We start from the raw sequence: 26,540 nt of genomic DNA, 5'->3' as shown, positions 1-26,540 counted from the left end.
TACCTCTTCTCATTTTCCTCCACCCCTTCCAGCATTTGCCCAACCAAGGATGCGTTAGAAACTATGCTTAGCAAATAGGGAAGCTACATGGATTTGGATTCTGTTACTATCGGACACCAAGGGTTTTTCTTAAATGCTACGGGTTTTCTTGAAAGTAACGTTTACACATTTGTAGGTGTTCAGTAGATACTTATCAAATCAGTACTAGAATAAAATGCTGTAACTGATTTACTAGAAATGAAATGACTCTTCAGGTTCCTGTTTGAGGTTTGAGCACCGTGGTGGACGTTCTTTTCCTGCCCGGAGTTTTGCTTTAAGGCAGTGGGTCTAGCTTGTCCTGACCTCTCTACCGCCTTGGTCTTGTTCTTCACAAGTGATACTGTCATTGCAGCTTTAGGGAGATGTCTAGGAATACTGGGAGGGAGAATAGTGTAATAGAGTGTTTTAGAGTTCTTTAGCCTTTTCTTCAAATATCTTCTGTAGAAGCCTAACACAGATAAAGGTGGAACTACTGCATCAAAGCAGGGCAAAGAGAGCAGGGGGCGTCATCGCCTCCATGGTGGACTGGGTTAAAATGTTGGCTCTGTCATTAACTACTTATGTGGTTTTGGGTAAGTTACTTAACCTTCTCAAGTGCAACTTTCTCACCTGTAAATTTCAGGGTTATTCTAAGAAAGGGTTATTATAAGTGTTAGTATAGGGTTATTACAAGGAAGTGCTCAGGAAATGGTAGCTGTTCCTCCTTTGCTGCTCCCACCTTCCCCTCCTCCTCTTCCTCTTTAGCTTCCTCTCCTTCCTCATGCACAGGGGCAGGTTCAGTGGTGTTCAGGTGTGTGTGAGCACTCATTACTTATAGGTTTATTTTCCCATGGACTTGGATATACAAATGCTTTTGTTTTATCCTTCTTTCTGTATCTATCTATCTATCTATCTATCTATCTATCTATCTATCTAATTATCTATACTTTAAAAAATATTTTATTTATTTATTCATGAGAGACACACAGAGAGAGAGAGAGAGGCAGAGACACAGGCAGAGGGAGAAGCAGGCTCCATACAGGGAGCCCGATGTGGGACTCGATCCTGGGTCTCCAGGATTGTGCCCTGGGCTGAAGGTGACGCTAAACCACCGAGCCACCCCGGCTGCCCTATCTATACTTTTTATGAACCCGATAAGAGGTTCAAAAGTGTCCCTTTCTACACCAGAGAAGAGTTTCCCTTTTCCTTTATTTATATACGTGTTGACTCTTGTATTCACATTTTATTCAGACAATCCTTTAATTAGGATTATCATTATTTATTTTGTCGCTTAAATAGCCCCAGATTCAGGCAGTGGGAATACCTTCAGGATGTTCCCTGTGTCCTTTTAATATGTCCTCACCTTTCTTTGAGAACTTTCTAAATTTTTGTCCTGAGATATTTTAGGTTTATCCTGTTTTGTGTCCCCTCTCCTCCTCTGTCCTAGTCCCAGAATTGATCATTTCTTTCCAAGGAACCTGGTTCCATTGAATGGAGAATGATATTTAAAAACCAGGGTCTGAGCACTATATGTGCTCATAACTGCGAACTTTTTAAAAGTTTCTATCAGTTTATTCTACATGTGATTATTTTCAGCAGCACCACTACATGGTATATGCTCCTGATCTCTTGTTACTTCCTTGCTTTTGGATTCGTTGTATACACATACATAGTACTATGTTTTTACTTGTTTAGGAAACATTACAGAAGTTGCAGAAAAACTTTAATTGCTCCCAACTTTGGGCAGTTCAAGGATTACTGGATTTTATTTGCTATCTTTTGTTTCATTGATCTCTATTAAATAAAGATGTAGACTGTACTTAATTGAATATTTTTCCCTTGGCAATGAAAGAAGGCTAAAGGTGATTCTTGTTAATTTGTTACTCAGTTGAGTTATCCATTTATCTGGATTTCATTTGAGATGATGTTTAGTCTCTCAAAAGAGGTCAGTACTGAACATTTTTATGTTCTTTGCCTAGAATGTTCTTTCACAGTCTGACGTAGTGCTGCTATTTGGGGTGTGGGAATCTAGCTATAGGGAATTGGTTTTATGTGAGAGTCTGGCTGAATTTTTATTTTCTTTTCTACTCACAGAGTATGTTTTATATTTCTGACATTTTAAAATTTGATTTTGTACCTGAAAATGAAAACCATATAGCAATAGTAATTCTGTTTTTTCTTTAATGATTTTATGGGGCATTTGTCAGAATGTGAGCTGCATTTGTCTTATAGAAAATGTTGACTCTTGGGATATAGATATAACTGCTAATAGAATTTCTTTAGAATAGATCATCTGAAAATATATTTGAATTCTTAATTTCAGGACAAATTCTACAATTTATTTTCATTATATAAGTTTGGTTTGATTGTGTTTTTCCTTCTCTACTTGAATAAGTCTTCTGGGATTTAGGATAATTTGTGTGTGTGTGTGTGTGTGTGTGTGTGTGTGTGTGTGTATGTTCACGACTGTAGTGTACTTAAATTCACTTTTAGCAGGATGCATTGACATGATCATGAAAGTCTTTGAAATTGTAGATTCCAGTTGTATGATGAAAGTATTGAAGAGTTTTAATTACTTTTCTATAAAAAAATTGTGCGTGTGTGTATGTGTGTATATATAATATATACATGTATGTATCTTTTTTTAAAAAAAAGATTTTATTCACCTATTTGACAGAGAGAGAGCACAAGTAGGCAGAGTGGCAGGCAGAGTGAGAGGGAAGAGCAAACTCCTCGCTAAGCAGGGAACCCCATGCGGGACTTATTCCCAGGACCATGGGATCATGACCTGAGCCAAGGCAGGTGCTTAACCGACTGAGCCACACAGATGCCTCAAAATATTGTGTGTATTAAAGACAAGACCTTGATACTCTATTATCCCTAACTCCTGTCAATCTTATAAAAACATTTATTTTGATAGTTTATGTGAAGAATATCATAAGCATGCATGAAATACTATAAAATACAAAAATATGCATCAGTCAGATGACAAATGTTCATTAAGTGCTTACTGTGTGCTTATTGTTATGTTAACTAGTTGGGGAAAATAAAACTAATGCAGAAGAAACAATTCTTAAACAATCATACTTTTGTATATTAATATCATCAAATTGGATTTTGTAAAACCAAGTGATAATTCTGTGATAAAGACAGAAAATGGTGTAAAGTTTTTTTATTTTATATTTTGCTTAGTATGCTTTTGCCACATTGCAGAATATTGTTTAACTTACAAATTTACTTACCCTTTCTCACTAGGAACATATGCTTATTAGTATTATATTTCAGATGCTTTAGGTGGTATACAATTAGTCAACCAGTTTTGCTACCTCTTTGTGATATAGAGTGAGGGGTCTAATTTCAAAGGTTATGGAGATAGCAAACCTAATGATAAATATATCACATTTTTGGTCTTTGAACAATGTATGAACCATTGATGCTCATGGAAATATTTTGTAAGAGTGGTTACACAGTAATGAGTGTCCACAGTTTGATGATTACTTACAGAATCATGGTAAGTAGCTGTGTGACCTTGGGTGAGGCACTTAGTCTCTCAAAATTTCATTTTCCTCAATAGTAATTAAAATACATCATGTACTTTTTGTGAGAATGCAATGAAGTTACACATACAAAGCACCAGCACAGTTCCCAGCACACAGCATGTGCTCTTTACATATTAACTATTATTATTGAATTAATTGTCTAAAATAGAAAGTGGCTAAGAAGATTCTTCAGAATAGAATAAAACTCTCCTGTTCAGATGAGGGAGAATCTGACTGGGAAACTGAAATCTTGAGTGTTTGGTCTAGTTTTGCTAATGATTGGCTTTGTGACTTTGGACAAGTCACTTAACTTCTGTAGAACTCAGCTTTCACATCTGTAAAGAACTCTTTGAAGAATCTGCAAGAAATTTTGCCCCCGACCCTTCAGCGCTAATATTCCTTGGTGTATTTTTAGATGTACAAAATGAAATTTTCATATCATTAAAATTTTGTTTTTTGACATTTAATATAGAAAAATTTAAAATTACATGAAAGTAGAGAGAGTAGTATAATGGTTCTTGAGGTACACATAAATCACTTCATGACCCATCTTATTTTGTCTAAAATCACATATTCCCCTCCCCTGTTATTTAAAAGAAAATCTCAGATTTTATATCATTTCATTTCTAAATATTACAGAATATATCCGAAAGAAAAGGGGTCATTTTAAAGCATCAACACCCAATGTCACGTGTAAATAAAAAATGACTATAATTCCTTGCTATCATTAAATATGCAGTTGTTCAAATTTTCCCCATTCTCTTCTTCTTTCTATTTACAGTTTTTTTCTTAAGATTTTATTTATTTATTCACGAGAGGCAGAGACATAGACAGAGGGAGAAGCAGGCTCCCTATGGGGAGCCCAATGTAGGACTCAATCCCATGGCCCCGGATCACAACCTGATGCTCAACCACTGAGACATCCAGGCATCCCTACAGTTTGTTATTCTGAATTGGGATCCAAATGAAGTCTAGTCATTGCAACTGATTGATATGTTTCTGAAATCTTCTTTATCTTATATAGTTCCTCATCAATCTCTTTTTTTCTTGCAACTTATTTCTTTAAAAAACAGTTTGTCTTGTTGAGTTGTTTGATTTTTGCTGATTACATTCCCATATGTTTAATTTCGTTGTTGTTGTTCTTCTTTTAAAAACTGACATCTGTAGGCTTGCTCAGATTTCAGTTTGATTTTTTTGGTTTTATTTCATAGAAGGTGATGTGTATTTCTACTAGGAGGCACATAACGGCTGGCTGTTGTTCTTTTTGTGATGTTAGAAGCCATTGATGATGATTAGATCTATAAATAAGTCCCTTAGGAATTATGAAATGATAACATCCTAATTCTGCCGTTGCTTCTTCAAATGTTGGTTGGAAAATTTCTGTAAATGGATATCCTCTCATCAACTATTTGATTAGTATTTAATTAGTAAAGACAAGATATATGTAAATTCCCTTTATTTACCAGTTGTGATAATAATGAATTTATTTCCTATTGTCCTCCAAGGGTGACTGATGATTTAAAATAATAATGATTAATAGATTCTCAGAATTTCACAGATTTGATGTGTTTCAGTCTGTTGCAGCTATTATTTTTATTCATACTCAAAATGATCTCATCTTTGGCCATGGTGGGCCTTTTCAGGTTGACATCTGCATTTTTGTGACATGACCAGTAGTCTTTGATCACTTCCTTGATCCTGGTATAACCTGATATTCTAGGTGAATTTTGTATGTTTCCTCCCCCATCCTGGAATCGACCATTTCTCCATGGAATCCTAGTTCCTTTCAGTAGGAAGTGGCATTTAGAGACCACAGTCTGGGTAGTAGGAATGCTCATTGCCATCGGGTTAGTCTTTGGTTTTAGGCCTTTTCCATGGACAGATGAGAAAAAAAAAAAAAGTCCATTAGTAGATCATAGTCTATCATTTTCATTGGGAAACACTTTATAAATGAGAAAATGAGCAAAGAAAGAAACAAAGTTCAGATCCAGTGGACCTAGAAATGTGGGGGTTAGAGGTGTTGAATCCCGTGCAGTTGAAAATCTGCATATAAGTTTTGACTCCCCTAAAACTTAACTATTAATAACCCACTGTTGACTAGAACCCTTACAATAACAAAAATAATCAATTAGCACATATTTTGTGTGTATTATATGCTGTATTCATAAATTAATCTAGAGAAAAAATTTTATTAAGAAAATAATAAGAAAGAGTAAATATATTTATGGTACTATGCTGTATTTATTGGAAAAAATCTGCATGTAAATGGACCTGCCTGGTTCAAACCTGTGTTGTTCAAGGTCAGCTGTATTTATATACATTTTGAAGGATCACTTTCTTTATTGTAAAATATTTTATTGCCTTCTGATCTTCTTTCAGTTAAATAATCTATTGTTGGAGTTTCTATAGCTGCTGGAGCAGTAGTATTAGCCATCTAGCTAATAGCATGGTATTAACTTTAAACATTAACTCCTGTTTTGTATTTAATTCATTAACAGGATAGATAGTTGTCCTCTTTGAAGCTTCCTTCTTTATTGTCCATAATAGTCCATTATCAACTAAGCCTGTATCTTGAGGAGGATTATCTTTACTAGACGGATGGGGGAGGTGGGGGGGGTCACAGGTAAAATGGCACGCACAGAGGCCCAGAGGAATGAAAGAGCCCTGCATGTTTGGAGAACATGAGTTGTTTTGGAAGAATGACAGGAGATAAGATGTGTAGGATAGTTAGGGGCCAGGTCACAAAAGGCTCAGTCTGTCCTCTTCTTCTTCTTTTTTTTTTTTTTCCTTCAGTCTGTTCTCCGAAGTAAGAAATTTTTATCTCATATTCTGTATGCAACTTAGTAAGAATTTAATAAGGGACATGACTTAAAATCAGAATTACATATTTGAAAGACTGTTGTAGTCACATAATAAACTAAGGCAGGGGGACCAGTAAATAAGCTATTGCAGAGCATAAGCTTTGATGGATCTGAGAGTTATTTAGCTGGAATTCGTGACCAATTGGGTATGGTCAGGAGCTGAAAGAAAAGAGTCCAGGATGACTCTTAGGTTTCTGGATTGTGCAAATGTGTGGGTAAAGTGAAGTGAATGTGGCAGAAGGAACAGTCTGGCTCCATGGCCTGTGAGGGTGACCGAGGTGCGATGATACTTTCTGTTTAGGGCATCTTTAAGCTTGTGGTACCTCGGATTTTTTGATGGAGATGTCTGTACGCACACAAGCAGACATGTTTATGTATAAGGATTCAGACTTGAGTTAAGATTTAAGCTCTGCTACTTCCTGTCTTTGTGACCTTGGACAGGTCACTTAACTCTTCTAAGCCTCAGATTTTATAGTTGTATATAGCAGATAATGGTACCTAACTCATAAGGTTTTTATGTGAATTAAGTGAAGTACTGGAGAAATGTCTATCAGTGTCTAATACATAATAACTTGATAAATAGTCATTATTATTCTAGACAGGGTGTTGCCAGTATCTTGTTTGGGACCATGGTATGGATGAAGTTTATTAGCGAGAACACTGAGGATATGAGAGGGCACCAAATATATATATGGACTCTTGGGGACATTGGTGGTTGAACCTGGGAAATTTAGTTGCCTGGACCTTCCTTTATTGCTCTTGCCCCCAAACCCCAGACAGGTTATTTCAGGTATTAATAGAGGAAGTACAGTTTAATCTTTGTCTTATGGCCGGTAGTAAGGTAAGTCTTCTTTCCATTTCCCTAGCTAATTTGTTTATATTCATTCATTTTTTATTTTAAAAAGGATTTTATTTATTTATTTGAGAATGAGAGAGGGAGAGAGCGAGAGGGCACAAGCAGGGGGAGAGATGGAGGGAGAGGGAGAAACAGACTCTCTGCTGAGCAGGGAGCCCGACGTGGGGTGATCCCAGGACCTAGAGATCATGACCTGAGCCAAAGGCAGTCGCTTAACCCACTAAGCCACCCAGGCACCCCCATTCATTTGTTTAACACATTTACTGAGATACTGGTAGACATTCTAGGTGCTGAAGATATTGCTGAGAACATATACCTCTGTCAAAGCTAATGTTCCAGGGGAGAGACATATATTCATTAAAAAAAATTAAATTCCACATGGTGATAAGTACTATCTTATCAGAGAGAATGAAAATATGATAAAATTCTAGGGAGTTCCTGGAAGTCTATTTTAGACTGGGTGGTTAGGGAAGGGCTCTTTGAAGAGGTGTGTGCAGGATCACATAATCAGTAGCAGCCAGTCCTGTGAAATTGGAAGAAAAAACATTTTAGGTAGCAGAGTCTCCAGGATGGAAATAGCTGTGGGTGTATTCAGAGAAAGTAAGAAGACCATCAGGACTCAAGCTAGAGGGCAGTGGGAAAATTGATGAGATTTGTTTAGAGAGCAGTCAATGACAAAGACACAAGGATAAAGAGTTTGGATCTACTCTAGGGGACTTGGAAAGCCCCTAGAAAGCATTAGGCAGGAAGGTAGTACATTCTGATTTAGATTTTAGGAGGGTCACTGTGATCACAAGAGGCAAGCATGAGGGAGGGAGACCAGAGGAGGCTACTGATAGAGTGTAGTTGACAGATGCTTTATTTTGTTCCTTCTTTTCTTTTTGTTGTGAGACCAAAGCCCCATGCTGGAGCTCTCAGATGCTTGGAAGCCTCCGAGCCGTCCTTGAACTGCTCCCTCTCAGGAGAGTTATGCTGATAATGGAGATGCCGTGGGCCTGGAGTGGACAGATAACAAGCAGTGGGGGGGTCTTTGACCTGCCTCTTCACCGGGGGTGCATTCATGAATGGGGTTCGAAATATGTTGAGATATTTTCTTTGGGGAGAGTTCATAGCTTCTCGCCAGTTGGTCGAAGGGCTGTTTGGCCTTCAGAAGGTTAACCTCCTCAGAAGGAGCACCGTGGGAGGTGTCATAGGAGTTACAGGAACAGTGGGGGCTCCTGCTTTAGAAGCGCTCCTTGGTTCAGGAGAACAGTGAGACGTAATTAAGAAGAAAGATGAGGGAAGCCAGGAGCAGGAAGGCCAAGTCATCTGGTATTCAGGGCAAATATTAAAAGGAGAAATCTTTTCCCATTGGTTTCTTTTCCTCACAGTTTTGCTTTTCTGTGTCTGGAAATTCAAGTTTTGCTTTATAGTGAATGTTTATAAAAGCCACAAGGTGGCGAGGTTGCTCCTTAAAATGAATGTAAGGGCGTGTGTGTGTGTGTGTGTGTGTGTGTGTGTGTGTGTGTGTGTGTGAGAGAGAGAGAGAGAGAGAGAGAGAGAGAGAGAGAGAGTCAGAGAGAGACAGAGACACAGAGACACACAGACACACAGAGACAGACAGAGACACACAGAGAGAGAGACAGAGTCACACAGGCAGAGAGACAGAGACACAGAGAGAGAGAGAGGAGAAAGTGAGGGAAAGAATGGTTGAATGTGTAGGGTTCCTCTCTGATTTTCCATAACCTCCTTAATTTTCTTTACTCCATTACTTGAGCATATGATAGAACTGACATGCTTAGATTTTTTTCTCTTTAATTTGGATTTTGACCATAGTTTTTTGGAATTGTAAAGCTAGAATAAAATGGAAAAGAACTATCTAGGCCCCACATTTGCCATTTTGTCAGCTCTTTATTAAAATTAATAAATCACCCTTCACATTGCCAACAGAGTAAGCCTTACGAAATACTATTTGATGATATCACTTCCCAGCTTTAAAACTTCCTATTTGTTGTCAGAAATATTTGTTGATAGTGCTGATAGCCAGCTTTCAAATAGTTATGGTTAAGAGTCAGATGGAAAGGTGCAATAATTTATGACTCCTTGCTGCGGGATGGTCAAGTACAATGGTCAAGGAAGCATTCTTGGGAGGTTGTATGGTGCAACTTAGTATATATATATATATATATATATATTTTAAATTATTATTATTGTCAGCTTCTCCTCTAAAATGAACAAATGCAAGTTTCACAGTATAAAAACTTTCAATTTTCGGGATGCCTGGGTGGCTCAGCGGTTGAGCGTCTGCCTTTGGCTCAGGGCATGACCCTGGGTCCGGGGATCGAGTCCCACATCAGGCTCCCTGCGAGGAGCCTGCTTCTCTCTCTCCTGTGTCTCTGCGTCTCTCTCTCTCTAATGAATAAATAAATAGATCTTAAAAAAAAAAGACACTTATAAACAACATAACTGCCATGCCTAGAATATTTACTCTCATCATTTCAACATACCCCAAGGCAGTTTTCTTTTTGTTATTCTCAATATTTTGTGGGAAAAGTAAGCTGGTATATTAGTATATTGATTAATGCATGTTTATTATTGAAGTATATTTAGCTCTCAATGTAAGATGCATTTTGCTTATGCCATCTTATCAGATAAAATCCCCATAAGAAATCTGTGATAAAAGGAATATTTCCATTTTATTTTTTATTTTTTTAAAGGTTTTATTTATTTATGAGAGACACAGAGAGAGAGAATCAGAGACACAGGCAGAGGGAGAAGCAGGCTTCATGCAGGAAGCCCGATGTGGGACTCGATCCTATGACCCTGGGATCATGATCTGAGCCAAAGGCAGATGCTCAACTACTGAGCCACCCAGGTGCCCCGAATATTGCCATTTGACAGATGAAGACATTGAGGCTCAGGAAGATCCAATAAATTGTTGAAAATTTAGTTGTTTGCAGAGCAATAATTTGAATCTAGGTATTTTTCAGTCCTGAAACTCACCCTTATTCACTATGCCATACTACTTCCACGAGAATAACTATATTTTTTTTATTTTTAAAATTTTAATTAATTAATTAATTTGAGAGAGAGAGAGAGAGAGAGAGAGAGAGAGAGAGCGCCCACACGTGCAGGGAGGAGGGGCAGAGGGAGAGAGAATCTTACTCAGGCTCCGTTTGCCCATCATGGAGCCCAATGTGGGACTCGATTTCAAGACCCTGAGATCATGACCTGAGCAAAATCAAGAGTCAGTGCTTAATGGACTGAGCCATCCAGGTGCCCCAAGAAGTACTTGGAAGTTGTAATTTAAAATAATTAGGTATTTATGCCTCCTCTTTGCTGTAAACTGAACAAGAGAAGTTGTATCACAAGGTGACTATTATGGTGAACTTTTACTTAGCAAGTTGTTTGTTTTTCTGATCTTATTTTCCTCCAGGCCTTTATTTAGAAGACCCTTTTAGAGTTATGCTGATAGTGGGGGGCTTCAGTTTGTCCCATTTGAGGAATTTGGGCTCCTGGCCAGATTCCTGAGCACCTGATTTTCCTCGCTGAGCGGACTGAAACTTAATTCCTTCTCTTGACTTCCTGTTGAGATAACAGGTGGTTCATGGAACACAGAGTTCCTGTCTGATGGTGGAGCTTTTCTCTGCTCCAGGGGGCCTGTTTTCTGCTGCAGATGCCGAATTTGAAAACCATTGTGTGGAATACTGGAAGCCTGGTCTCCGGTGCCCTTTGCAGTTAATTGTAAGCTAGCTGCCCTGGAATATAAATTCACTCTTAATGCTTGCTATTAATTTCTGTATTTTTGCACAGAGAATGTTGCCTTATACTTTGTTTCCCATTATTTTCCCTTCATATCCCATTTTTGCTTATCGAAAGATTTAAGAATTCAGATTTTACAGATTTTGTTTTTGAAATTGGAATACCAACATGGCACAGTGTAGGATTTTGTGTGACTGGTTTTCACCTGAATCAAGACTGTTTTTTTTTAATGGTTTTACTTTGTTCTTCATACAATAGTTTTAACTGAAAAATAAGTGTAGTGGAAAGAAGATATCTAAGAATAAATAATTATGGAAGTTGCCACTGGCTTTATTATATGATTCTCTCTGCTTTTATATGTGAAACTTTACATAATAAAGCATGTTGTGATATCTTTTCTGTCATCAGTAATGATAAATATAATTTAATCTTGAACTGCTTTAATTTAATGCTAAGTGATAATTTTATCTGGGGATTTTGTCTTACATATCTACATTTTTTTTCTTTTTTCCCAGGCCACATGAGAAGTAACTGACAAAATTGTATATGTTTAAAGTGCACAATGTGTTTTCCTGTTGTTGCTATTGTGAATAATGCTGCAGTGAATGTAGGAATCCAGATACCTTCTGGAAATACTGATTTCATTTTCTTTGGATATATATACCCAGAAGTGGGATTGCTGGATCATATGGTAGTTCTATTTTCAATTTATTTTATTGAGGAATTTCCATAATATTTTCCGTAATAGCTACACCGATTTACATTCCTACCACTAGTGCTCAGGAGTTCCGTTTTTTCCATGACCTTGCTGACATTTATCATCTCTTGTCTTTTTGATAGTAGCCATCCTAACAAGTGTTGGTGATGTTTTACTGTGGGTTTAATTTGCATTTCCCTGATGATTAGTGAATTTGAGCACCTTTCCATGTACCTATTGGTCTTCTTCGGAAAAAATGTTTACTCCCATTTTTAAATCAGATTATTTGGGATACGTGGGTGGCTCAATAAATCTTAAAAATTAAAAAAATAAATAAATCAGATTATTTGATTTTTTTTTTTTTTTTTTTTTTTTTTTTGCTATTTGGTTGAGTTCCATGTACATTTTGGATATTAAGCCCTTATCAGATACATGGTCTGCAAATACTTTCTCCCATTGTGTAGGTTGCCTTTTCATTTCTCATTGTACCCTTTGTTTCACAGAAGCCTTTTAATTTAATATAATTCCGTTTGTCTATTTTTGCCTATGCTTTTGATGTCATATCCAAAAAATTATTGCCATGGCCAATGTAAAGGAACTTTATGTTTTCTTCTAGGAATTTTATGGTTTCAGATATTACATTTAAGTCTTTAACCATTTTGACTAGACTTTTTTTTTTAAAGATTCTATTTATTTATTCACAAGAGACACAGAGGGAGAGAGGCAGAGACACAGACAGAGGGAGAAGCAGGCTTCATGCAGGGAGCCCAATGTGGGACTCCATCCCGGGTCTCCAGGATCATGCCCTGGGCCGAAGGTGGTGCTAAACCGCTGAGCCACCTGGGTGGCCCTAGATTTTGTATATAGTGTTAAGATAGGGATCCATTTCATTCTTTTGCAGGTAGATACCTCTTTTTTTCCAGCACGATTTATTGGACAGACTGTCAATTACCATTGTGTGTTCTTGGTACTTTTGTCAAAGATCAGTTGTTTTTGGGCTCTGTGTTCAGTTCCATTGGTCTGTTTGTTTTTATGCCAGCACCACATGCTATCTTGATTGCATAGCTTTGTAATATATTTTGAAATTAAGAAATGTATCTTCAGGTTCGTTCCTGCTCACAATAGCTTTGGCTATTTGAGATCTTTTGTGGTTTCATATAGATTTGGGGATTATTTTTCTAATTCCATAAAAAGTGCTATTGGGATTTTGATGAGGATTGTGTTGAATCCATAGATGGCTTTGGGTGGTGTTGACATCTTAACAATGCTAATTCTTCCAGTCTAAGAGCATGAGATATCTTTCCACTTAATGTGTCTTCAGTTTCTACCATTAATGTCTTATAATCTTCAGTGTATAGATCTTTTATCTTTTTGATTAATATATTACAAATATTTATTGTTTTTGATACTATTATAAATAGGATTGCTTTCTTAATATCTCTTTCATATAATTTGTTGTTAGTGTATAGAAATGCAACAGATATTTTTTAAGATTTATTTATTTATTTGAGAGGGAGAGAGCATGAATGGGGGGAGGGGCAGAGAGAAAGAGAAACTCTTAGCCGGCCTCCCCCCTGAGTGCAGATCCCAGCATGAGGCTAGATCCCACAACCCTGAGATCATGACCTGAGCCAATACCAAGAGTCAGATGCTCAACTGACTGAACCACTGAGGTGCCCCTAATGCAACAGATTTTTATATTGATTTTGTATCCCAAAATTTTACTAAATTTGTTTCACAGTTTTTTTTGATGGAGTCTTAGGGTTTTCTATGTGTAGGATCATGTCATTCACAAACAGTTTTAGGGATCCCCAGGGGGCTCAGTGGTTTAGCACCACCTTCAGCCCAGGGTGTGATCCTGGAGACCTGGGATCGAGTCCCATGTCTGGCTCCCTGCATGGAGCCTGCTTCTCCCTCTGCCTGTGTCTCTGCCTCTCTCTCTATGTCTATCATGAATAAATAAATGAAATCTTTAAAAAACAAACATTTTACTTCCTCCTTTCTGATTTGGATGCATTTTATTTCCTTTTCTTGCTTAATCGCTCTGGATATGTCTTCCAATATTATGTTGAATAGAAGTGGTGAGAGTAGGTACTATTGTCTTGTTCCTGATTTTAGAGGAAAAGCTTTTACTTTTCACCATTTGGTATGGTGTTAGCTCTGGATTGGTTATATATGGCCTTTATTATGTTGTGGTATATTCCCTCTGTATTCAATTTGTTGAGAGTTTTTATTATAAATGGATGTTGAATTTTGTTGGGTACTTTATCTGTATCTGCTGAGATGATCATGTGATTTTTATTCTTCATTTTGTGGATGTGATGTATCACATTGATTGATTTGTGGATGTTGAACCAACCTTACATTCCTGGAATAAATCCCACTTGATAATGATGTATTTAAAAATGTTCTGTTGAAATTGGTTTGCTAAGTTTTGTTGAAGATTTTTGTATCATCAGGATCATTGGCCTGTAATTTTCTTTTTTTTGTAGTGTCCTTGTTGGTTTTGGATAATCCTGGATAATCCTGGCTTTGTAAAGAGTTTAGAAGCATTTCTTTCTCTTCTGTTTTTTCAAAGCATTTGAGAAGGATTGATATTAATTCTTTTTTAAATGTTTAGTAGAATTTACCAGTAAAGCCATATGGTTTTAGACTTTTGTTTTTAAGGATGTTTTTGATTACTGATACAATCTTCTTACTAGTTATTGTTCTATTCAGATTTTATATTTCTTCAAGATTCATTCTTGGTAGGTCATATGTAGGAATTTATGTTTATTGTAGGTTGTCTGTTTTTTTTGTATAATTGTTCATGATAGTCTCTTATGTCCTTTATATTTCTGTGTCATCAGTTGTAACTTATCTTTCATTTCTGATTTTATTTATTTGAGTTCTGTCTCTCTTTTCTTTGATTATCTAGCTAAAGATTGCCTGTTTTGTTTATCTTTTCATATTTATCTGTTCTGATTTTTGTTATTCCCTTCTGTTTGCTAAATTTGGGCGTAGTTGTTTTTTTTTTTCTAGTTCCTTGAGGTGTGAAATGAGGTTGTTTGTTTGACATCATTCTTTTTTTCTCAATGTAGGCACTTATCACTACAAAATTCCCTCTTTTACTGTATCTTATAAGTTTTGTTAACTTGTGTTTTCATTTTCATTTGTCTCAAGATATTTTTTGGTTTATCTTTTGGTTTCTTCTTTGATCTGTTTTTTTTTTTTTTTTTTTTAAGGAGCATATTCTTTAATCTCTGAATATTTTTGAATTTTCCAACTTTCTTCTTATAATTGATTTCTGGTTTAATACCTTTATGATCAGAAAAAGTGCTTAAGAAGGTTTCAATCTTCTTAAATTAATTAAGACTCATTTTGCAGACTAATATATGATCTATTCTGGAGAAGGTTTCATGTGTGTGCTTGAGAAAAATGTGTATTTTGCTGCTGTTTGATGGAATGTTCTATAAATGTTCAGTCCATCTGGTTTATTGTGTAGTTTATTTTATTTTATTTATCTCTTTTTAAAGATTTTATTTATTTATTCATGAAAGACACACACACACACACAGAGAGAGAGAGAGAGAGAGAGAGAGAGAGAGGGGCACTGACACAGGCAGAGGGAGAAGCAGGCTCCATGTACGGAACCTGACGTGGGACTCGATCCCAGGTCTCCAGGATCACACCCTGGGCTGCAGGCAACGCTAAACCACTAAGCCACCCAAGCTGCCCTAATGCAGTTTAAGTGCAATGATTTCTTATTGATTTTTTGTCTTTATTATCTATTTGGTGTTGAAAGTGGAGTATCCAAATCCCCTACTGTTACTGTATTACTGTCTATTTCTCCCTTCATGTTTCTTAATATTTGCTTTAAATACTTAGTTTCTTCTATGTTGGGTGCAGCATAAATATTTACAAATGTTATATCCTCTCACTGGATTGACTTTTTTTCTCATTATGTAATGCCCTTCTTTGTCTCTTATTAGAATCTTTGGCTTAAAGTTTATTTTACTTGATTAAGTATAGCTATTCCTACTTTCTTTTGGTTCCTTTTTCATAGAATATCTTTTCTATCTTTTCATTTTCAGTCTACGTACTTAAAGCTTAAGTAAGTCCCTTGTAGGCAGCATACAGTTGGATCTTTTTAAAAAGATCCATTTAGCTACTCTGTGTCTTTTAATTGGAGAATTTGGTACATTTTCATTAATTATTTATAGGTCTGGAACTTACTATGTCATTTTGTTAATTGTTTTCTTATTGTTTTGTAATAGTTGTTTCTTCCTCTTTTGTTTTCTTCTGTGATTTAATAATTTTCTGTGGTGGTGTGCTTAGATTTCTCTCTCTTTTGTATATCTGCTATAGGTTTTTGCTTTGTGCTACCATGACACTTGTGTAAAACATCTGATAGTTGTAACAGTCTATTTTTGTTTTTCGTTTTTTTTCTTTTTTAGATTTACTTATTTATTTGAGAGAGAGAGAGAGAGAGAGAGAGCGAGCTCATAGGGGCAGAAGGAGAGGGAGAGATAGTCCTAAGCAGACTCTGCACCCAGTGTGGAGCCTGACGTGGGACTTGACCCTCCAACTCTGATATCACAACCTGAGCTGAAACCAAGAGTTGGACACTCAACTGACTGTGCACCCAGGTGCCCCAGTAATGGGCTATTTTAAGCTGATAACAACCTAACTTAGACGTATACAAAACTTCCAAATTTTTACAGTCTCTTCTGACATTTTAAGGATTTGATGTAATGACTTACATTTTTTTATATTATGTATCCATTAAGAAAGTACTGTCATTATGGGAATTCTTAATACTTTTGTCTTTAAACTCTTATATTACAGTTATATAAGTGACTTACCCACCACTATTACAACATTAGAATATTCTGAATTTAGCTATATATTCACCTTTTCCAGTTAGTTTTATACTTTGATACATTTCAGTGTAACTAATGAGCACTCTTGTTTCAGCCTGAAGAACTCCTTTTAACTTATCTTGTAAGGCCGGTCTAGTTTTGATGAAGTCCTCTAGCTTTTGTCTGTCTGGAAAATTCTTTATCTCTTCTTCTGAAAGATAACTCTGTTGGATAGGATGTCCTTGGTTGGCAATATTTTTCTTTCAACACTTTGAATATCTCATTCTACTCCCTTCTGGCCTGCATATTTTTTGTAAAATCCACTGATAGTCTTATGACAGTTTTCTTGTATGCAACAAGTTGCTTTTCAGTTTCTCCCTTTGTCTGTAACTTTTGACAATTTAATTAATAATGTTTCTTGGTGTGAGTCTCTTTAGATTCATCTTATATGGTATTTTCTGGGCTACCAGGATCTGGAGATCTTGTTTTTTCCTTCAGATAAGGGAATTTTTGAGGCATATCTTTAAATAAGCATTTGCCTCTTTCCCCCTCTCTTCTTCTGGGACCTCTTTAATGCGTATATTGGTCTTTTTGATGATGTCCCATAAGTCCCTTAAGCTATCTTCACTCTTTTTCCTTTTTGCTCCTCTGATTGCATGTATTCCACGTCTATCTTCTAATTTGCTGTTCTTTTCTTCTAGTTGATCTAGTCCGTGGTTGAGTGTCTTCCATTGAATTTTTCACTTTAGCTATTGTATTCTTCAGCTCTATGATTTCTATGGTACTTTTTAATATTTTCTCTCTCTGTTGAAATTATCACTTTGTTCATGCATTGCTCTTTATCTTGGTGAGTATCTTTATGATTGTTATTTTGAACTCTGTCAGATAAATAACTTATTTCCATTTCCCTCAGATTAGTTTCTGGAAATTTACCTTTTTCTTCTGTTTGGGACATATTCCTGTTTCTTCATTTTTTTTTCATTCTCTGTGTTGGTTTTATATATTAGCTAAAACAGCCACCTCTCTCAGCCTTGAGACTGGTCTTGTGTAGGAGATGAATCTCATCAATCACCCTGGCCTAAGCTCCAAGTTTCCTCAAATCTTTGTGATTGTCCAAGCCACTGCCTTTGTTCTTAGTGGCTCCTAGAGGTTGAGAGTGTGCCAAGATCCATCAATGTCCCCAGGGGGATGATAGCAGGAAGCACCTAGATGCAGGCTGATTAGAAGCTGGATTTCAGATAACAGCTGGAAAAGCATGCAAACTCTTTCCGGGGAGACACTGAAAGACGGTGTTTTGCTTTCTCTTTCTGCACTGAGCCCGGATATATAGCCATGGAGTTTACTCCTGAGCCTGTTTAAAAACTGATTCTTTGTTTGGTATAGCCCTGTGGGATTTGTGAATGCAAAACCCATTGGCTGTCAGAGCCAGGTGATTAGGGGACAGTAGGTGCAAAAGAGCTGGTGTGCCAGATATGTGTATAAGTTCTTTCCAGAGAGATGCTGGTGACCTGGCATTGTTGGAGTGAACTTGAGTGTGACCCACTGGCTCTTTTGGGTTCCAGGTAGGATTGCAGTCAGCACCTAGATATATGTTAATTACAGTCCAAATCCTCAGATAACAGCTTGTAAAGTGTGCAGTGAGACCCTTTACAGGAAAAAACTGGGAGATGAATTGTTTTGCCTTGTCTCTCTATCCCGATAGCTGTGATTAGTGCTGTGCACCTGTCAACAACTTCTTTTTCTGTTTGTTATGGTCCAATGGGACTTGTGAATGTAAGCTCCATTGGATATCTGAGCTAGGTGTTTTGGAGGCCTGTCTCTCAGCTGGGAGCCTTACAAGTTGGGGCATAAGATATGTGGTCCAAATCCTTCACTCCTAGAGGAGAAGCTTGGAGTTGGGGGTTCCCTCCTAATTATATGGTGCTATGCCTGGAGTGGGGTTTATGGCAGGAGTATGACTCAGCCTTTCCTACTCATTTGCATGTGGGTATTTTATTTGCTTATTTTTAAAGATTTTTTAAAAAATTATTTACTTGAGAGAGACAGAGCACAAGCAGGGGGAGCGGCAAAGGAAGAGGAAGAAGCAGATTCCCTGCTGAGCAGGGAGCCCAATGCGGGGCTCGAACCCAGAACCTTGGGATCATGACCTGAGCCAAAGGCAAATGCTTAACTGACTGAGCCACCCAGGCACCCCTAGATGTGGGTATTTTCTCTATCACCAATGTGTACAAGTTAAACAACTAGTTTTGGGTTTTACTCAGAGGGAATTGGTCCACATGGAGCTGTGCATTTGGTATGTCTGTAGGAGGAGAAAAATTCAGGAGCCTCTTGTATTACCATTTTGGTCAAAAACAAAATAAAGCAAAACAAAAACTTACTTAGTTTCCTTATTAATTTATAGATTTTTTTAAAAAAATTATTTTATGTGACAAATATTCATTCAATGAATGTTATTGAATTCTATTCTACATGCTGTGAATACAGTAGTAGATCAAATAGAAAAAAGTTCTGGAACACACATTTTGGTAGGGAGGAGACAGAAAATAAATCAGTAAACACAGAGCGATATTCTATATCTTGTGATAAATGCTATGAGGACAAATGTAGTCAGGCAAGAATGATTAAGAGTGAGAGGTGAGAATGCTCTTTTATAAAAGTTCTCCAGGGAAGGTCTCTCTGGTAAGGAGACTTTTTTTTTTTTTTTTTTAAGGAGACGTTTGAGTGCAGATTTGGGGGATGTGAGAGAGTGTGAGATATGTGGATATATGGAGTGAAATAGAGGGAGAAGCTTCCAGGTTGCTGGAGAAGCAAGTGGGGATCCTGAGGCACCCCTTTTGATCTTTTTAAAGTGAGGTATGCAGGAAATTTCAGCTAATAGCTGGTGGGTGTGGAAGGCTTTTCATGTGTCCTCTTTCTGGTTGATAACATAGGATTTGGAGACAGATTCGTGTAGCACCTGAAATAACCTTTATTATTTAAAGTAAGTGCCAGGACTGAGGAGAGCAGGAGAAACTATTTTTTGTGTTCTCTTGATTTTTGCTGATGGAAAAAGAAAAACAAAATGAAAAGAAAAGTAATACCTTCATCTTCTCTTTATAATCTTAAAAAGCACTGTTAGGTCATCTAATGATATTATTTATGTTCAAAATTTTTAATCATCATTTATGTATATGTTTGCATACCTGAGAAAATATTTAAACAGAATCCAGTCTGACTTTGTATATTGTTTAGTATAGAACAAGAGTAGTGTGTATGAATGGAATCTGGGAGGTAAGATTAAATGAGTGAATCAGGCTCAGGCATTAAGGAATATTAAGAGTGGTGGAAGAATTGAAAATTGGATAACTTATTTCCCTGTGTAAAGGAAGAGTTATTACTTCACTCTGATTGATTGTTGCATGGGTCTAGTATTCTGATTTTTCAAGAAAATCCATAAAATTTGTATTTTATGTGCTATCTCCTGCGTTTTGAAATGTTGGAAACTAAATAGAAACATTTTAGGACCCTTTTCAGGCCAGATAGAACATTCTTGCAGGTGGGATCTGGCCCTCAAATAACCAGTTTGCAGCCTTCTGGGGTATACGATCATAAATAATTTTTATTGCTTCCTTTTCAAGGGATACTATCAATCTCACAGTAACAAATTGCTGCAAGATTTTTGGCTACAAAGGATTTTAACACACTCTTGTACTCTTGTTCTCCCCTGCCTGATGCTATGTCTATTCTTTTCATTTTAGGATATGGTCAGACAGGTCCACTGTCTCAGCGAGCTGGTTATGATACTGTTGCCTCTGCTTTTGGTGGTCTGATGCATATCACAGGGCCTAAGGTAGGTATCATTCTTTAGAATATTCATAAATTTTCCCCCTGTTTATTCCAAAGGAATTTTCCTATTCACTAACCTATAAGTTTAAATTTGAGTTAATTTTAGACAGAAACTAGGGAAGATGAATTCTTATTGAAAATGAAGTATTGGGATGCTTGGATGGCTCAGTGGTTGAGCATCTGCCTTCAACTCAGGGCATGATCCCAGGTCTGGAGATCAAATCCCACATTGGGCTCCCTGCAAGGAGCCTGCTTCTCCCTCTATGTCTCTGCCTCTCTCTCTCTCTGAGTCTCTCATGAATAAATAAATAAAATAAAATAAAAAAGAAAATGGAAGTACTTATTACAAATATACTTGAGGTTAAATGTCAATATGGCCCCATGGAAAATAACAGTCTTCTTAGTGAGAAGCAACAGATCAAGGGATGAACATATTTTGCATTTGTATTCTAATTATTCAGGCTTGATATAGGCACCTGGGTGTGACTTACGGATATTCCTTCTGTGAAGTAGAATGGCTGACTAGACCGGATCACAGATGGCCATTTCTATTAGAGTACCTTCATGTGGCACATATACATGGTGGAGGGTCTCTTTTTCCCTCTGGAATATTAATAAGTGGTTATGTATTTTAAAATTTGTTACTTAAAGCCTCGGGTGGAGTTACGTCTGCTTGTTATGAACATTAGGTTCTGACAGTGGGAGAATTATTTGATTTTATAGAAATCCCTCTTTATTGATAATAGGTTGGGAATTTCCTAAAAAGTATATGGATGGCTAAAATGTGTTTGTTCAGATCGAAGACTCATAGAAAAGAAAGAGAAAGAAAACAGTAAGAATGGTATGAAAGTTAAAAAACAATTGTGTGAAAACCTAATAAATAAAAATAATGAGGGATCCCTGGGTGGCACAGCGGTTTGGCGCCTGCCTTTGGCCCAGGGCGCGATCCTGGAGACCCGGGATCGAATCCCACATCGGGCTCCCGGTGCATGGAACCTGCTTCTCCTTCCGCCTGTGTCTCTGCCTCTCTCTCTCTCTCTCTCTCTGTGACTATCATAAATAAATAAATAAATAAATAAAAGATTTAAAAAAAAAAAAAATAAAAAAATAAAAATAATGAAAGACATCCATTTCCAAAACAGCTTGGATTGTTAGATGTGAAAACTTCTTTCACTTAGGTGTTCCTTTCCTGAATCACTTGCATCAGTGAATGCTTCAGGAAATATGGCTGCAGTTTTGTGATAAACAGAGGCAGAGTGACCTCACTCAAGTCTTCTCTTTGACAGCCTTGACTTCTTTTCGTTAATTTTAAAACAGCTGATGGGATTTTCATTGACTTGAAATATAAGTATTTGTACTGTTGTTGTCTGTTTTATTTTCATGAGTCTAAGGAAGCAAAATGTGTGACATTTCCATAAAATATTTAAGGGTGCCACTTTTCTTTCCATCCACTGGGAGAGTGGAGCATGGATCTCTCTCTCTCTCTCTCTCTCTCTGCTCTATCCCATAGAAGTGCTTCTGTGTATGAGATGTTATTGTTGTGAGTGGTTTTATTGTAAGAGTGCTGAACTCAACCGTGAACATGTGAAAAGATCTCAGGCTTTTAAATTTGTATGTTTATGTGTTAAAATGAATCAACTTGGAAGGGGCCATTGTGAAGGGTGCCTTTGCACTGTGCTCTACGGAGAGCCACATGGCATGTGCTCAGCCTTGGTATTCCTCAGTCACTAAACAGCCTTTTCTCTCTTCCGTTGTCCTACTTGGATAGTTTTGTTCTAGTTAAACAAATAATGACAACGTTAATTGAGTGCTTACTATGTATGTGCCCAGCACTATTTTATAGACTTTACATGGATTTGGTAAACTTAACTTCTATATACCGTATTTCTTTCACATGGGCACACCCTTTCTTCTTAATTCATTGATCCAGTGGCTGGGTATTCCTTAGAATACTCCTAAGGCACATACATACTCCTTCTGGATGCTGGAAACTGTTAGGCACTGACAGTGTGGCAGGTGATGGGGTAAGCACAGTTCTTAAGTAGAGAAAACACATATTATCAGACAATAAGTCAATAAAAAGAACTCCAAGAATGGGCTCTGGGGACTCCTGGTGTCTCAATGGTTGAGCGTCTGCCTTTGGCTCAGGTCGTGCCCCCGGGGTCCTGGGATCAAGTCCCGCATTGGGCTTCCCTGCATGGAGTCTGCTTCTCCCTCTGCCTGTGTCTCTGCCTCTCTGTGTCTCTCATGAATAGATAAATAAAAATCTTAATAAAAAAAAAGAAAAAGGGCTCTGTATACTATTGACATATGTAACAATGTGCCTTAGACTGTTCAAATACTTCCAAAGTTCTTTGTAAAATGTGGTTTGACAGCCAGGAATAAAAGCAGAAGGGAAGAGACTTAGGCCATGTTGGGAGTTCCCTTTAGTAGAACTTCTCGATATAAGCAGTGTTTTATACCTCTTGGCAGAGGAGGGATCACTTATGAAAGCCCTGGTTATTTTTTTTTTTAAAGATTTTACTATTTATTCATAAGCAATACGAGAGAGAGGCAGAGACATAGGCAGAAGGAGAAGCAGGTTCCCTACAAGGAGCCCAATTTGGAACTCGATCCCAGGACCTCGAGATCATGACCTGAGCCTAAGGCAGATACTCAACCACTGAGCCACCCAGGTGCCACCCTGGCTAATATTTTCAGCTTGCCAAAGCAGATGCATTATTGCCAGTTATATCATGCTATTTGTGAACTTTTATCTACTTGCACAGCTGTGTATTCATGCTGTAGCATATCTGCATCTTGTCAGATGACTGAAACCCGGGCTTCTTCATCATATATCATTATCCTAAGGCTTCATAGCATCACCATGTGCAGTGCAGCCCAACATCGCCAGGATGCTTGGTCAGGGACGGCTTCTCTGAGGACCAGATGTTTAAGGTGGGACCCAGTTAGGCATTAGCCTGATGATCAGAGGACAACACCATGTATGACGTCTAACTGCTGGGGAGTTTGGTAGGTTTGAAGAGCTAAAGGAATGCCAGTGTTTCTGGGTTGTTGTGAGCTGGTAAAGAAGGGAGAAAATTAGGTTGGAGAGGTAGAATGTGGTAGGTGAACTTATTGTTTAGGGACTTTTTATTTTACTTAACAGTTTGATTAGAGAAGATGTATATGTATATACATTTTTTTAGTGATGATCTAATATATTTCTGCTTAGAAAATGAGCAACAGTCCCAAAGTATAGAGTAGTATTGTGCTTATTAAGGAACCCTCAAAAATACATGTTTTTTAAATAATGGGATAATAATCGCTGTTTTTAATCCCAAAGGGACATTACTTAAGTATATAATGTAGGATAGAATTTGTGAAAGCAGTCTTTATGATGAAATTTAGGCAAACTAGTTACAGTTGATTTGCATCAAATCTAAAGTCTAGCCTTCTAGCTTAGGTATGCTGTGGTGTTGTCAGTAGGATTCTTATTTACTTGTGTGGAAAGAGAGAACCAGTAACAGGTGCCTACACTCTGCTAGACCCATGCTTGGTGTTTTACATATGCTGTTATATGGTTTGATCTTCACATTGATCCTTCCAGGTAGGTACTGATAAATTCTGTAACTACAGCTTAGATAACTCGTGCAGAGTGCTGCCTTGGTATATAAAGCCAGACTTTGAATCCAGGTTTGCTTTACTTCTTATACCCTGATGCTTATATCCACTCTCCATACTGCCTGAGAAATGAATCCTGATTTTTATTATATTTCCATCTTGCTTATGCATGCTACATGGTATGATATGTTATAGTTAGTGAATCAACCATTTGGTGTAGTGAGAAAGCATTCAGTTAAGAGTCTGGAGGTTTGTCTCTATCTGATTTACTCTTGTGTAATGTTACTGGCTACCTAAAAGATGACCCTCTCTCTCTCTCTCTCTTTTTTTAAAGATTTTTATTAATTTGATTTTTATTTTATTTTTTTAAGATTTTTATTTATTTATTCAGAGAGAGAGAGAGAGAGAAAGAGAGAGAGAGGGGCAGAGACACAGGCAGAGGGAGAAGTAGGCTCCATGCAAGGAGCCTGATGTGGGACTCAATCCTAGGTCTCCAGGATTACACCTTGGGCTGAAGGCAGCGCTAAATCACTGAGCCACCCGGGCTGCCCAAAAAAGTGACCCTCTTATGAGGCTTAAGACTATGGTCTTTGTGTGTTGTTACTGTAACTATGCCTAGAACAGTCTGGCCCTTAGTAAGCACTCAATAAATACATGTTGAATGAACGAATGCATACCTGGCCCTGTGCTATGTGATCTTGAACATATCATATAGCTTCTCTGTGTTTCAGTGAAGTGCATCTGAAAGTGATACATACTTTCTCTTCAAGATATTGTAATAAGCAAATAAAATGTCTTTTTTAAAACATAAAAGCACAAAATTGGGTATAATGTAAGACAGTACACAAAATAATCAAGTGCTTGGTGTATCTGCAGATTTCTTGGCTCCACTCTTAAAGATAACTGATTTGTGGGCTTTAACCCACACATGCATATTTAATGATGGCCTCAAATATTTCTGATGAAGGTGGTTTATGGATAACACTTGGGAACATTATGAGAGGTGTTATTATTGAAAACCCCTTTGCATTAAAGGAGGCAGCAGATATTCTTTGATAGTCTCTGACTGAAGTTAATGACTTACTAAGGTCTATGTATTCTGATTAAAGTGTAATCTTGTATTTCAAACAAAATCATTTTTTTCATGTTCATGGCTCAGTGCTAACCAGTTATTTCTCCAAACAGAATCTGTCTAGCTGTCTAACTTTTTTTAATGCATAGGGAATATGGAGGGGGGATCAGGAACAAAATCAGTAAATATGAGATTACGGAAAGTAAATGATGGATAAATATGAAATATGTGTTCTAAGAAATAATTCACCTATAATTTTAACATTTAAACATCAGGAAGGATTATATTCATCAATCAGTGAACAATGATATATTGATTATATGGGTATAGTTTTCCCCTGTGGCAGTTTTTTAAACTAAGACAACAGAGTTTGCTGCATTGATTGACTCTTCCTTTTATGAACTGTTTCTCAGCAAGTGATGCTGTTTGATAGCATTTTACCAGATTTCATATTTTGAGAGTCAGTTCTCTCAAACCCTGCCATTGTTTTATCAAGTAAGTGTATGTCATGTAATAAATTTGTTGTAGTCATTTCAACAGTCTTTACAGCATTTTCATCAGGAGTAGATTCCATTTCAAGGAACCACTTTTTTGCTCATCCATCAGAAGTAACTCCTCATCTGTTGAAGTTTTATTATGAGATTGCAGCACTTCAATCATATCTTCAGTCTCCAATGGTAACAGCAGAGATCACTGATCACAGATTACCATAACAAAGATATAATGAAAAATTTTGAAGTAGTGTGAGAATTACCAATATGTGACAGAGACCTGACATAAGCAGATGCTGTTGGAAAAATGGTGCTGACAGACTTCCTTGATGTAGGGTTGCCACAGACCTTCAAGTTATAAAAAATACAGTACCTATGAAGTGTGATAAAGTGAATGGCATTAAAACAAAGTAGCTATGGCCCTTCTTAACATACACACACATACAGACACACACTTTCCTCTTTTAAAAATTCTACTATATTTGATCATTGGTTAAAATGATCATATTGGTTAAAATATTGGTTAAAATATATTGGTTAAAATATATATTCCTCAACATATTTTTATAACATTAGTGCCTGGTGGAGAACTTTGTACTCATTAAATATTACAAGAATTATGAGTTTTTAGGCACATCAAGTATATTTTCTTATTTTATGACTCATATCAGGATAATATGTTTCCAAAAAAAGGATAATATGTTTCCTTGATCTTAATCTTATTAATTAATTATAAATTTTAATATATTAGTAAAAGAAATTAAATAATCAACTTGCCCTTATTCATGTAACATTCTAGGTGACACTACTTAAACATAGCTAATCATTGATTAGTCAGTTAATGATGTAGTGACTTGTAAGTTTTATTTATATTTTATTTTAATTTTATTAAAAATAATTTGTTTTATAAATAATATATATTCATTATAAAAAGTTAGTTTTAGTTTGTGACCACTGAAACAGCCCTTCAAGAAATATTAAAGGGAATTTTCTGAG

General features: G+C 36.9%; 1 protein-coding gene across 2 annotated transcripts in view; it reads left to right on the top strand.

Moving 5' to 3' along the window:
- SUGCT (succinyl-CoA:glutarate-CoA transferase) overlaps nt 1-26,540 on the top strand; it is a 725,292-nt gene that overhangs the window by 74,452 nt on the left and 624,300 nt on the right. For both annotated transcript variants that reach the window (XM_041773917.1, XM_041773916.1), the window contains exon 7: nt 20,291-20,382. In XM_041773917.1, coding sequence (XP_041629851.1) covers nt 20,291-20,382 — 92 coding nt within the window. The remainder of the gene's footprint in view (nt 1-20,290; nt 20,383-26,540) is intronic.

Source organism: Vulpes lagopus, chromosome 11, assembly GCF_018345385.1.
Source record: "Vulpes lagopus strain Blue_001 chromosome 11, ASM1834538v1, whole genome shotgun sequence".
Classification (NCBI taxonomy): domain Eukaryota; kingdom Metazoa; phylum Chordata; class Mammalia; order Carnivora; family Canidae; genus Vulpes; species Vulpes lagopus.
Note: the sequence above shows the minus strand (reverse complement) of the source record. Positions and strands in the feature narration are given on the sequence as shown.